General features: G+C 38.4%; 1 protein-coding gene across 2 annotated transcripts in view; it reads right to left on the reverse strand.

Annotated features, from left to right (window-relative positions):
- Window positions 1-1,149: 1,149 nt before the first annotated feature.
- The window catches only part of CRYZL1 (crystallin zeta like 1), a 34,382-nt gene continuing 20,874 nt past the window's right edge, over window positions 1,150-14,657 (reverse strand). For both annotated transcript variants that reach the window (XM_060770381.2, XM_060770382.2), the window contains 5 exons: window positions 10,059-10,157; window positions 8,251-8,369; window positions 5,412-5,517; window positions 2,914-2,959; window positions 1,150-1,586 (listed from right to left, as the gene is read on the reverse strand). In XM_060770381.2, coding sequence (XP_060626364.2) covers window positions 1,487-1,586; window positions 2,914-2,959; window positions 5,412-5,517; window positions 8,251-8,369; window positions 10,059-10,157 — 470 coding nt within the window. In that variant the 3' untranslated portion in view covers window positions 1,150-1,486. The remainder of the gene's footprint in view (window positions 1,587-2,913; window positions 2,960-5,411; window positions 5,518-8,250; window positions 8,370-10,058; window positions 10,158-14,657) is intronic.

Genomic DNA, 14,657 nt, shown 5'->3' on the forward strand with positions numbered 1-14,657 from the left:
TCTTTTGTAGACATATATACACATTTATTACAGAATATCTCTTCTGTTGCATTTCTGTTGTGCCCCCCCCCCCCAATCCACTTCTATAACAGCAATATTTTTCCTCTGAAAATAAAGTACAGCACCTGTATCCATGGATTAAACCACCCATGATTAGATAATTCTTTTTCAATCCAAAAAGCCAACTTTGATTTTGCACCTCCGCCACCTTACTACACCATTCTCTATATCAGTGGTTCACAACCTGTGGGTCCCCAGGTGTTTTGGTCTACAACTCCCAGACATCCCAGCCAATTTACCAACTGTTTGGATTTCTGGGAGTTGAAGGCCAAAACATCTGGGGACCCACAGGTTGGGAACCACTGCTCTACATACTTTGTTATTTACAAGGGATCCTGTTATCAAACCTCAGTGGATATCCAGGGCTCACTGTATATTCAAAAATATCATCTCATTTTCTATAATACAGTTCAATTATTATTGTGCCAAATTATACATAACTCTAATGTTTGAATAGATATCTTGCCCTTTTCACTTGCGGTTTCAACCTTTGTGGATTTGATTATCCATTGGTTTAATTAAAACGTTTTCTCTAGGAATTTTTAGGTACTCCAGCACATCTCTCGGCTAGAATTACCACAGAGCTATACTGGAGACCACCTCACTTCCTAGAGAGGTGGTCTCGCAGATTTAAAAAAGGAAGATTTTTAAATGTGCTTCCCCCCCCCCCCTATTTTGCGGGGTCCTGTGCTCCTAAGCCAAGGGAATGTGGATGGCTGACTGTTGTTATGTTGACAGGACTTGCTTACTTCAAATTGGAGTCTACGCAACAATGAAAACACTTTCCAAAGAAAAAAGTAGCATGCATAAAAATGTGTGAAAGTTTAAAAGGACAGAATAATTTGGTAATAGACCTCACAACTTCTAAGGATGACTGCCATAGACGTGGGTGGAATGTCAGGAGAGAAAGCTTCTGAAACATGGCAATAAAGCCCAGAAAACTCACAGCAACCCAATTTGCGAATGCCTTTCTTGATATTAATAGTGCAGAGCACTTTGATTAATAGCAGCCTAAACAAAAACAATTACTAAAGAAAAATAAGACTAATTATGAGAATTAACTTACATTAAAAGAGCACTTGAGAGAGACTGGTTTCACGATTTTAATAGGGTTTTATTCCCTCTTGTACTGAAATCCCACACAAACAAACAAAAACACTATATAGAAATAATACAGTAGAGAAAAGCAGATGTTGCCTTTTTATGTACAAGAGTTTCAAAAAGAGAGAAAGAAGATGCGAAGACAAACACGGGGAACTGTATCATGATTTGCTGTTAGATATGGCAACAGAAACATTAACGCTCTGATAAGAAACTTCATTTTTTTCATCAAAACTTTAAAGGATCTTTCAATTGCTAACTAAAAGTTTAGTTAAAATTCACTAAACAACATTGTTTAATAGACAATTATACTATCGTAAAAGCTTCACAATTGGACAACTTGTCTTTTTCTTGCTTGATTCTTCTGTACCATTTCCATAGAAACTTTAGCTTCATATAATGGGATTGGCTCATCCAACAGCGGCCTGGAAGAAAATGATTTCTTAGAAGTGTCTCAAGTGTATGCTCAAATGAGAATAGACACAGGACAGGACAATTGCTGCAGACTTTACTTTTTAGTAGAGCAAACCTTACTGCTTAAACAAACTAGAAGTATTACAGGCTGCCTAGGATCCCCAGAACAAGCGGGCAGAGAAAGATCAAACATGAAGCAGCTGTTCAATGTATTTCAGACGTTTAAAGAAAACTATTAAAAGTAGTTTTAAAAATGAACATTTTATACTGCTTGGGAGATAAATTATTCAAACTGTGTCTATCTGTATTCTTGGCTCAATTGCAATCCATATTACACAAGGACAGCTCTGTTTAGTACTTGGATGGGGGACTGCCAATGATTATCAGATACTGTAGGCTACAGTTCAGAACAAGGAATGGGCAAAACCACCTGCATATCCCTTGCCTAATTATTCCCTCTTGACTTAATGACAAGTTTCATGGGGTTTTCTTAGGCAAGGAGATTTTGTCAGTTCTTTCCTCTAAAATATTGCCCATAGTATTGGTAATAAACGTGGCTTTTTGATCAAGTCTTTGGAGATCTTGTGCAATAGATAAATATGGAATTATGTACAATTACTATTGAAACAGCTCAGACTATGACTCTGGATAATGTGGATAACATTGAAGGCATTTTATATGTTTTAAATATTTTAATAGATTTTGTAATTCTTTTAAAATATTTTAATTGTATATCATTTTTGAAGGCATCAAATAGTTGCTTAAGTGTAAGTCGCCTTGAGTTCTGCACAGGGTGGAGAAAGGTGTGGTACAAATATAGTAAATAAATAAATATTCCTTAGTGATCTCCCATCCAAATACTATTTAAAGGTGATCCTGTTTAGCTTCCAAGCATCTTACTTTGGCATTACATCAAATGGTTAGGATCATTTTGGCTGCTAGAGGTCAAAAGCTATAGAATTTTAAAAGCTCCTCACTACCAATGGTGGTGGGCTGGTGAGTCAGTAGACAGAATCACCGCAAGCCAACTCTTTGCTTTCTTTGCTCATGGTGATTCTGTCCTCTGACTCATCAGCCCACCAACACTCATTTGATCAGCTTCCTTTTCAGCAATTTATCATTTTTGTGCTTTTCATGAAAAAAATAATCAAAAATCTATTGGACTAATTTTAGATTCTCTATAATGAACGGTAACAGCCAAAAAGATACTACTAACACTGCAATTCTTATACATTCACATACCTTGAGGTTTCACTAAGCTCCATAAAATGTATTCAAGTGCATTATGTAAAACTGCAATGTGACAGGTTCCATTCTATTGTAGTGTATCTAACTTACCTAAAAATGCCACTTGACAACTTTTCCATTATATCTTCCAAAATGCGTAGAAGGAATTGTCAAGAAAAACAATTAATACATGGTGACTAGTGTGAAAATCAAAACCCACTTAAGTTCCACTGAACTCAAAGACACTGTTTTTTGTTAAAACATGTGCAGCATGGCATTACCATACTTCAAGTTGAAACAGGTTTGTTTTATCCTTGGCAGATCTTTCGTTTCTGGGCACAAATCTTGTTAAGTGAGAGTTGTTCTTGTCACAGGAACATTTTGTAATTTAATGTCTACCTCATAAAAGGTAATGGCTGAGTAAAAATTATTACTTCTCAGGTTCTTTTCCTGAACTGCAAAAGAATGTTTCAGCTGAATATATTGTCTGTAGTGAAGTACACAAACAGGGTGAGTTCTTGAAATCATAATTTTTCATTAGACTGGAGTCCAATTACAATAGCTTACATAACAACCCAGAAAATACCTTATTTTGTATGAATGATAAAACACAATACTTATTCATCGGGGATAATTTAAGAAGTACTGCTTGTGTAAAAATACACATATTACAAGATCCTATACACTTTTTGTGCAATGTAATTGCATTCCACTGATTCTCACAATTGTATTTCATCTCTAAAATAAAAATACCTTTCCTCCAATCTCACCTAAATATCAAGTGCCTTAGTCCAAAATAGTGTTTCAGCTAATTGTTCTTACTCAATAGGGAACAACAGGTACTTTGCATTTGATAAAATACTACTTCTTTATTCTAAATATTGGTTTTAAATATAATACAGAGAATCACTTAGCAAATTGTGAATTAAAAATAGGCACACCATATCAAACTGAATTTAAAACAACAATGTGGGAACTATGTGAAGCATCAGACTACAGTGGGATACCGAGTAGGTTGGTTTCCATAAACAGTAAATACTCCAATTTTTCAGGAATAGCTAACAATATAAACCTGTCTGTTCATAACTAGGTTCCACAGAGTTTTACAGGACTTTTGCCCTGGCACTAATGTTTTAAGTATAGGAGTACAGCCTAAGAGCTATTCAGAAGCATAGGAAGGTTATATTAGCATCAACTATAATCATGATATACTGTATATGGTAACCTTAGTTAAGAAAGTGTCCTACTAAGTATTAACCATGTTACACTCATAGCTGCTCCTCAAAAAAGGAGCCGTTATATGGCATCCCACAAGGTACCATTCAATCACCAATGCCTCTTAATATTTATATGAAACCGTTGGGAGAGATCATCCATAGGCATGGGGCTGGGTATTATCAGTATGCTGATGGCACCTAAATATATTTATCCATGCCTTCAAAACAGAATTATATAAAGATAGTGTGTCCCGTCTGAATGAATGCCTGGAGGTGGCAATGGGCTGGATGAAGAAAAACAAATTGAAATTGAATCCAAGTGTCCTAATCTGGGGGTGGAGGAGTGTCAAGCAGTTCTGGAAGGAGTTACACTTCCCCTGAAATACTGTGTTTGCAGCTTGGGAGTGCTCCTGGAGTTGTCGGAATCTGAAACACATCTGAAGATCTATCTCTTCTAGCAGGCCTACCCAGTCAATTTTAATAATTTTAAATTGATATCTTTCGTTCTGTGTATTTTAATATATGCATTTGTAGAAATATGTTCAATATGTGTATTTTATGTAATGTTTATAATGATTATGTGTTTTAGCTCTGTTTTTCATAACATATTTTATTGTGTTATGTGAAAGTAACATACAATATGCAAAATTCAAAATACAAATATTGTTTCCTCAAACCCACCTCCCCCTTCTCCCATCCATGAACTTTTAGCTGTGTTTTAACCCACCTTGAGCCATAAGGAGAGGCAGGTAAGAAATAAAATTATTATAATAAATTATTATTAGAACAATGGAGAATATGCAAAAGGAAGTGCAAAATCCCACAGATCCTCCCAGTCTCAACTATAATTATGAGATTATAACAATACCGCCCAAAACGCTTCTCATTTGCCATCCTTGATGAAAGAAATTAAGCACATGCCTGCAGGTGGTAAGGCAATCAATGTAGGCAGTTTATTTAATTACTGACCAATTTCCAATTACTCCTGAATTCCAAAAGCATTCAATGTTTTTAAACAAATTATGCTATTCATTTCAGTATGTTTTCACCAGCTGCTTTGAACATTTCTTTTGAAACAGAGAATGTACTCTGTCATAAAAACCACCCTGCTCAGAAAGAAGATGAGAATCAACAAAAATATGCTGGTAAACTAGCACTATTCAGCTCTCACCTCCACCCAAATGCTACCACAGGGGGCTGCTCAGCATGGAAAAGCAGTGGAAAAAATAATGAGAACATTTTTTTTAAAAAAAGGTCTGCTTGACAAACATTTTATTTTAAAATCAGCAAAGCCTATTCTTTCAATGCCTTTGTAAACCAGTTGATAATGCTTCACTGAAAGTGGAATATAAATATCTATATTAACAAAAGCAACAACTTGTAAAAGGATATAGAGATACTTCCCTTGTTGCATATTTGACAAATTCCACACTTCATCGTTTAGAAAAGAGACCGAAGCACCTTTGAGGAAAAGACATCGGCAATCTGGAGGATCCAACTTTTTTTAAAAATGTGAAAAATTATTAAGCTGTATAATGCAAAATAAAAGTGGCATGAACAAATAATTCATATTGAATAATTGGAATACAAATTCTGGAAATACATAATGCAATTAGACAACTGCTTTCCATTTTTTTCATCTCTAAGGCACAACTCATGCAGAGATGAAGACAAATCAGTACTCGAAGGGTTGATCAATATTATATTAGAAATTTCATTGGGTTTTCTTTATGAAGTATTAATAGGATATTGCTGCAACTACAAGTTGTTTGATTAGCAGCAGCAACTGCCTCCAGAAAATGGCAGTTTGGCAATAATTAATGGCAGGGTAACCCCTGCCATTCATTACTGTAATAAAGTCCAGTCTGATTTTGGATGGGAGACTGCCAATGGATACCAGCTCCTGTGGGCAATATTTCAGAAGAAGGAATGGCAAAGCTCCTTCTGACTATTCCTTGCCATAAATAAACAGGTGACTTGAAGGCACACACAGTGTAAAGCAACTGCAGCAAGAACAAGGAAGAATCCTGAGCCATAAAACCCTGGCTGTTATGTAAGTTGCATATCTGCCTGTCTTCCTATAATTTTGTCCTGATGCAGAGGTAAGAATGAACAGCCCTTCAGATGTTGCTGAACTACAATTCCTATCAGCCCTTTTTGGAATAACTATGGTGAAGAATGCTGGGAGCTGCAGTACAACAACATCCAGAGGGTCATATGATTCCCACCTCTGTCTTAAAGGCATACCGTTGCAGTATTGAATCCCTTCTTCACATCCTTCAAGTGGGAAACAATATGCATGAAGACTAAACAAAAACACATGTCCAAGAGACTTCCGGTTTTACAGGGTGCAGCAGTGCAAAGGAATTTAGACTGCGAGCATTTGGCCAGAGCAAGCATACACAAAAATTCATTACTAAAGAGACTTGCTTTAGAAACAGAATGACATCCGGTGATAGCAGATGGTGTCAACCTCTTGTGTGAATTTGTCCTCTCCGGTTATTGAGCATAAATGTATTTTTTCTGTTATAGTCATGTCTTACCCATATTTTCTTTTATGTTCTGTTAAATTCAAGTATATAACCTTATTTTCTTTTGCTGTTGCCACTTTTCTTTCTATACCTTTTCTCTCTCAAATACTGTCTAAAACTCTCAAGTGCTCCTTCTCTAAAATTTTATATCAATCAATCAATCAATCAATCAATAAAAGCACATCTTGAATATTAGTTGATTTCCTGCAGGAGCCACAGTGGTGCAATGGGTTAAACCCCTATGCCGTCTCAACTACTGACCTGTAGGTCAGCAGTTCGAATCTGCAAGATGGGGTGAGCTCCATCTGTCAGCTTCAGCTTCTCATGCAAGGACACGAGAAAAGCCTCCCAAAAGGATGGTAACACATCTAGGCATCCCCTGGGCAATGTCCCTGCAGACAGTCAATTCTCTCACACCAGAAGTGACTTGCAGTTTCTTAAGTCACTTCTGACATGAAAAAAAGTTGGTTTCCTTGTTTGAAAAGAGATAGGGATAAAACTGGAAGAAAAAGCAGTGGGGGTTGGTACTTTTTTAAAGGTCCCACGGGATAAACTAAGCTTTTGTCTTTCACCACACTACACAGTTTCCTTTTTAAAAAATAAGCATTAAGGTACAGTACACACACTGACCCATTAATAAGTGGACCCAGTTTTGGGGGGTTGATTTTTTGACTAGAATTTCTGGACATATATATGAACATATAGGGCATGTTTATCTAGAGTGGTGTTGTAGTTCAGTGTCAATGTTGACTTTTGTGGTGAGGTGGCTGCCAACATTGACACTGAAATACAACACCCCCTGAACTCTGCGAGTGCAGCTTTTCCCCCCGAATGAAGCAGAGAGTGTTTGAGAACCAGGACATCCGTAGGGATATCAAGGTGCTTGTTTATAAAGCTATTGTCCTCCCAACCCTGCTATACACCTGCTAAACGTGGACTGTCTACAGATGTCACATGCAACTCCTGGAGCGATTCCATCAGCGCTGCCTCCGGAAAATCCTGCAAATCTCTTGGGAAGACAAGCGGACAAATGTCAGTGTGCTGGAAGAAGCAAAGACCACCATCACTGAAGCAATGGTCCTCTGCCATCAACTACACTGGACTGGCCACGTTGTCTGGATGCCCGACCACAGTTTCTCAAAGCAGTTGCTCTACTCCAAACTAAAGAATGGAAAAAGGAATGTTGGTGGGCAGGAAAAGAGATTTAAAGACGGGCTCAAATCCAACCTTAAAAACTCTGGCATAGACACTGAGAACTGGGAAGCCCTGACCCTTGAGTGCTCCAGCTGGAGGTCAGCTGTGACCAGCAGTGCTGTAGAATTTGAAGAGGCACAAAGAGGGCAAGAGAGAGAAACGTGCCAAGAGGAAGGCGCATCAAGGCAACCCTGACCAGGACCGCCTTCCATCTGGAAACCAATGCCCTCACTGCGGGAGAAGATGCAGATCAAGAATAGGGCTCTACAGTCACCTACGGACCCACTGCCAGTACACTAATCTTGGAAGACTATCCTACTTGGACAATGAGGAATCACCTAAGTAAGTTTATCTAGAAATATATTCCTTTTGTTCAATGGAACATATCCGCAGGCAACTATTGACAGGATAACTACTTAAAGAGTAAATTGGTATTCACTTTTACAAGCTGATGAATGATAAACATGTGGATCTTATCTCCAGTCATTGCAGATATTTCTTCTTACCTGAAGATTTTCTTCCATCGTAACCCAGTGACCTCCAACACTCAGTAGTGTAATGATGTCATGTTTGTGCGGCAATATTTTTTGTGAAGCTACTTTATCTTCCTTATTGTGTAATCTCACTAAAAAACACAAATTAAAACAACTTCCTTAGAAAATAAAAATTGCATTTAGGTTGCCTATGTCTTTAACACCTTCCCCATCAACAATATATTCAAGATACAGCTTTTTTTCTTTAACAAAGTCAATAGAATCTGTTGCTGGGCTCCAATTTCCTTCAGGTTTCACGGGCCTGGTCAGTGAGGAAGTAGGAGGGTAACTACAGTTTATCCCCCCTCATGATTCAATATGACCCAGCAGAAATCCCATAATGTACCAGGGTCTTGATTTTCTCTACCATTTTGCTCTATAGTATTTGTACAGAGCATTATCCTGCCAAGTCTTTTTTCTAATATTTCCTTAACGTCAATATATCTACCAAATTCCACCTGCACAGAACACAGAATGGCCCTGAAGTCATTTTCACCACTGCTTTCATGATGCAAATAAGCCCAGTAATAAATGTCAATTAAAATGACAAGAATTGTGTGGACAACTCAATAGAGAGCTTCCAGAAAAAAATGGGAAATGAAAGTAGCAAATGGCCACAAATATGGTATGGTTCCTTGAACACTGGAGAAAAAAATGCCAAATCAAATGGCTTAAGTGTTGCAAGAGAGAAAACAGTGTAATAGTTCTAGCATTCTGATGGTTTCCACTTGCAATAAGACCAGCTGAATAAACCATGTACTTTGGTTTGTGATTTGTTTCTCATGCTGTTACAATATGGGCACAGATGGCTCTTTGCCTTTGTTTTTCTCTTAACAAGCTTGAGAAGAGAATCCAAGGTACCAGTAACATTTACTTATGCGGCCTGCAAGGGAAAACTAAGCCAATGAAGTGATTATTTCTGACATTTGGATGCCGCAAGAAGCAAACCATGGACAAAGAGTTGTGGTTTCGTTGCTCACTCCTATTGGAACAAAAAGTGATTATAATGCAGCAGCTAGCAAATTGGCTTCTGCATGGGAAACCAAGATAACTATGATGCCATTATTCAATTAAAATATATAGATATTCCACATATAAAGGTTTCCCCTTGACATTAAGTCTAGTCATGTCCGACTCTAGGGGGTGGTGTTCATCTCCATATCTAAGCCAAAGATCCACCATTGTCTGTAGACACCTCCAAGGTAATGTGGCCAGCATGACTGCATGGAGCACTGTTACCTTCCCACCAAAGCAGTACTTATTGATCTACTCACATTTGCATGTTTTTCAAACTGCTAGGTTGGCAAAAGCTGGGGCTAACAGCGGGAGCTCACCTCACTCCCTGAATTCAATCCGCCAACCTTTTGGTCAGCAAGTTCAGCAGCTCCGCTCTTTACCCCCTGTGCCACCAGAGGCTCTGTTCCACATATAAGCATTAATTAAAATATAACAGAAAATTGTGTCAATTATAGCATTTCTGTTGTATTTTTCTAGATATGCTCTTACTCCAATAAAGACATTTTTAGTTTGCATTATGTTTAGAGGAATTTAGATGCAATTAACTTATCTATTTGGATAGATACTCCATTTCATATCATTTTCATGGTTTTAATCAAGAATGTCTCACACTTTTATCAAAGGGCTTCTTTTCTGCTTCTACATTACATGTGACACTGTAACAGCTGGACTAACATCATAAAAGTTTTTAATTTAGTCAACTCTTACAAACCTTTGAAACAAATATTTCACCATCTTAATAGAGTTCTGAAATATTTACAGACCTCCTGCATCAATGATGATGTCAACTCCCAATCCACCTGTTTCTTCTAGACAACTTTCTGTCAGGTCATACTTTCCATTTGATTCATCTATAATACGAGCTAGATGAAAGGAAGATAAATTAGAGCAATAATTCAGGCCAAAAATGTCACTACTTGACTTCTGTTCTTCAAGCCAGAAGGCACACAGCAATGTGATAACAATTTTTCTTTCTAAACAAAACTGACAATAAATGAATATGTGCACAGAGAACAAAATAGTTATCAGAGATGAAGGTTGAGATTGATAGTTTGTCTTGTTTGATGCACAGAAGATTTTTTATTCTGTAGGATAGGAATCATACCTTCATTGAGGGCATTATTGAGGTCACTGCCATGTTCATAAGAAAAGACTGGCATGACCCCCAAAGGCCAGGAAACCGGGTTCTCAGATCCCTGGAGTTACTCAGATTTACCAAGGATTTTGCTTGGAGAAAACAACTTGGACTGATTCTGACTTTTTCCACATTATACCTCCCACATAATTGTGGAGTGTGTCCCAGTTTTCCAGAGGAAATTTTCAGAAAGCACAAGTGGAGGAAGAGTGGAAGAATATCAGCTTAAGTCATTTCCTTTGCTTCTGGCAGCAGAAGCAAAGTTCATGGCCAAACCTTGACAGACTTAATTTCCACAACTCCACTGCAATTGAAATGGAATTGGGATTTAAAGCTAAAATCCATTTTGCTTCCTTTATTCTACATTCCAGAAATACAGAATATTTTCGGTGACATATTGGGCTACCAATACAAAGATTGACCTTTCTATATGCAGTTACTCGAATTTAATGACAGTTATGATTAAAAATAGAAGGCTGTTTCCTACACCTACCCACTCGAGGCTGCTTGGCCAGACATAGAACAAACATGGCCATAGGCAGATAATAAGTATTTTCTGAAAGCAATTTACTGGTTCTATTACAACATTCCTGTTCCAAAGCAAGATGTATGTAGTGCAAATGTCTGAGACACACTTCATCCTCTGAGTAGGGAGGTTGGCTCATTCCCTATGTATGGCCTTTTGCTAAAGAATTGGCATTTCAAATATTAAATAGGGTTATATCCACTGCTGTCATTGGTTCTACCACTTCCAAAAACCTCATTTTTATCTCTACTCAAGTATTGTCAAAGTGATACTTTGATTATTCCTTTACAAGATGTTACATACTCCTCTATAAGGCATTGAAAACTCCTTATGACTTTTTAGGTTTAATGGTATATGCCCTAACTGTTCTTGCTCTTCTGAAAGTGCTTCTACAACCAAGAGCTGTGTAATGCCAGTGCCTGTAATACAGGATGTAAACTGCGTTTTTTTCAGAGGTGTGTTACACAATACAATGATTGGGCTGAGCTCAATAAGAGATTATTCTCAAGCTGCTAGGAAGCACTTAGAGACTGCTTCATATAAAACATTTCAAGCTGCATTTAGTAGAAGCTTGGGAAGCTGTTATTTGGGTCATTGTGTTCCATGTTTAAACCTCTCTGTGCTTACAAAGCACTAGAAGATATTCTCTGCTTGAATATACAAGGCCTGACTATGCAATAAATATTTCAACACCAATCTCAGCTCCAATAGTTCATAGTTAATTCCCTGTACAAACAATGTTTAATATTTTCCACAAGTGTGGACAGTTTGGCTTGGTAAATTGTATTAACAAGCATCTGGAAGTTCTGTTTTATTATACTGATGCTGCATAATGTAGACTGTTTTGTTTCTCATACTTTCACAGAATTTTAAGTAGCAAGAGAAGCTACATTCACACAACTAGATGCCGTAATTCCACTCATCACGGAATGGTGTGAAATACAGAAACTGTCAAAACAGCTGCCACTTACTTTTTTGTTAATAAACACAAAAGCATAATAATCAAATGGAATTGTATAATATTTTCAATTAGAGGGTGGAGAAGAAATGTGGAGCTCTACAGAGACAAATTGTTTTGTTGAAAGCAAAACTAAGAAGGGGAAAAATATTCAGTATAGTTACATGGGACTGTAACATCTGAATGAAAACCATTAGACCTCTGTGTTGAAAAGGGACACCTGCAGTCACAGTAACAAATGTGACATTTAAGCATGAGAGATATTTGAGACGGAATCTCCAACTTTGTACCCTTAATGAATAAAAATGCCTTAATTATGGCATAAACCATTTGTGCAAGAAACTACTTTGTGAAAATTCCGCTTGTTTTTCCTCTCTTTGAATTCAACTGCAGGAGGATACAGTAGACGCAGACAGTTAGCCGACAGTGGGCAAAGAGCACTCTGTGGGTCCTCAGTATAGTCCCAATCCCCCATTTGGTTAGAAAGTAGTAAAATCCTGCAATAGCATCCAGACTCCCCTCCACCCAGTCTTTCTAAAAGAAATTTTCCCCTAAACTGAAGTGAGGAGAAAAAGACCTTTTCCCTTCCCCAGGTTTCAGGGGCTCAGAGGAGGAACAGCCCTTGTACACTGACAAGGGATATGCCTAAACTTGGGGAAACTGCCCAAACCTGCTTTAGTCCAAAACCAACATCGTCTTGAATGAAGTACAAGGTTAGTCAAAATGAATAGGCCAATAAGAAAATTAATTTTAGACGAATGTATGTTTATTGTAACCAAACTACAGCTACGTATCGACAGATAAATTATCAAAGTTTTGTCTCACCTTCAGAGATGTTCGATATGGGCGCCCCGTGTGACACGGCAGACGTCCAAGCGATAGTCCAGTTCATTCCACATCCGTTGCAGCACATCCGACGTAATGGCATCGAATGCAGCACATATGCGCTGTTTTAAGTCGTCCTGTGGTTTTACCCTTGCATAAGCAGCCCGTCTCCTCAAATTGCTTTACCCACCTCGCAATGGAATGTCGATGAGGTGGTTCCTTGCCATACTTGGCTTGAAATTCTCGCTGGACCGTAATTACTGACATTGTTTTAGCAAATGTCATCACACAAAACGCCTTCTCTTTGCCTGATTCCGCCATTTTGAAAACAGCGACTCCTAGCGGCATTAACGTACATGTGTGTTGCTCAAAAAAAACTTTGATAGTTTATCTGTCGCTACGTAGCTGTGGTTTGGTTACAGTAAACATACATTCGGGTACAATTAATTTTCTTATTGGCCTATTCATTTTGACTAACCCTGTATTTCTGCATACTTCATCTATTATGGATAGAGCTGCAGTACTGTGGTGATGAGAAATAGTTTGTAGAATTAGCCCTAAACGGTTCTGGCCCAGACTACCTGTCCGAACGTATCTCCTGGTACGAACCATCATGAAACTTAAGATATTCTGGAGAGGCCCTGCTCTCGACCCTACCGACATTGCAAACGCGATTGGTGGGGACGAGGGACAGGGCCTTCTCATCAGTGGCCCCCGCCTGTGGAACGCTCTCCCCAGAGACATTGGAATGGCCACCTCCCTCCTGTCTTTTAGAAGAAAAATCAAGACCTGGCTTTGGGACCCAGCGGCCGATTAGTGAGCAGCAAGTAAAAGAAGATTTTAACACTTATGGCAATGATTTGACCTGGACTGGATTTTAGACTCTGATTTTAATAGGCATGTGTTAATCAATTGTTTTAATTATTGTTTTAATATTTTAAATATTTGAATGTATTGTTGATTGTTTTATTATGATGACACCATATGGTGTTTGTGAGGCCGTCCCTCCCCCCCCCCCCTGGGGTGAGATGGGTGGGGTATAAATATAGGAAATAATAATAATAATAATAATAATAATAATAATAATATTGAAATGCTCCCCCCTTACAACTTCTAGTATCCAATATCCCTTTTGGGGGAGGCAACACATTTTGTATCCGCCTAATTCCAGAAGTTGCTGGATGGATCTGTTTAATTCTAGATCAATTTTAATCTTACTTCAGACCTGGTTATGGGATGGCCACAGCTCAGGTCATCTTGGCAAGTGGCCTAGACCAGGAACTGGAGAATATATTTCTCTTGGTTCTGCTCGATGTCTTAGTGGCTTTTAGTGTCACTGACCATAATACCATTTTGGATCAGTTCTCTGTGATGGGACGTGGAAAACACCCTGGTCATTGGTATTCCTTGGGGTTCAATTTTGTCCTGTCTAACACATATTTTAAACCAGTGGTGTCAAACCTGTGGCTCTCCTGGTGTTTTGGACTTCAGCTCTCAGAATTCCTGGTCATTTGACAAGCTAGGGCACCTGGGAGTTGGAGGCCGAAACATCTGGAGGGCCACACATTTGACACCTCTGTTTTAAGCCACTAAAAGAGTTTCTCTCCCCTTTCCACCCAAGTCCAAGGGATTGTTTTGGTACTAGCAATTTGAATTAATTCTGAAATGATTAGTTCTAGTCAGTCAAAAGGCAAATTGGGGAATATGGATTCAGGTTGTACTGGATGAGGTTACACTCTCCCTTAAATGAGAGTTTTAGCTCGAATGCATGACTGCATTGGTTTCCAACTTTTGGTCCTTCAGGTGTTTTGGACTTCAATTTCCAGAAATCCCAGCCAGCTTACCAGCTGTTAGGAAATGTGGGATCCGAAGTCCAAAACACCTGGAAATCTGACTAGAGGTGACTAGACTTGCACAGT

The sequence above is a fragment of the Anolis sagrei genome, chromosome 3, assembly GCF_037176765.1.
Source record: "Anolis sagrei isolate rAnoSag1 chromosome 3, rAnoSag1.mat, whole genome shotgun sequence".
NCBI lineage: Eukaryota > Metazoa > Chordata > Lepidosauria > Squamata > Dactyloidae > Anolis > Anolis sagrei.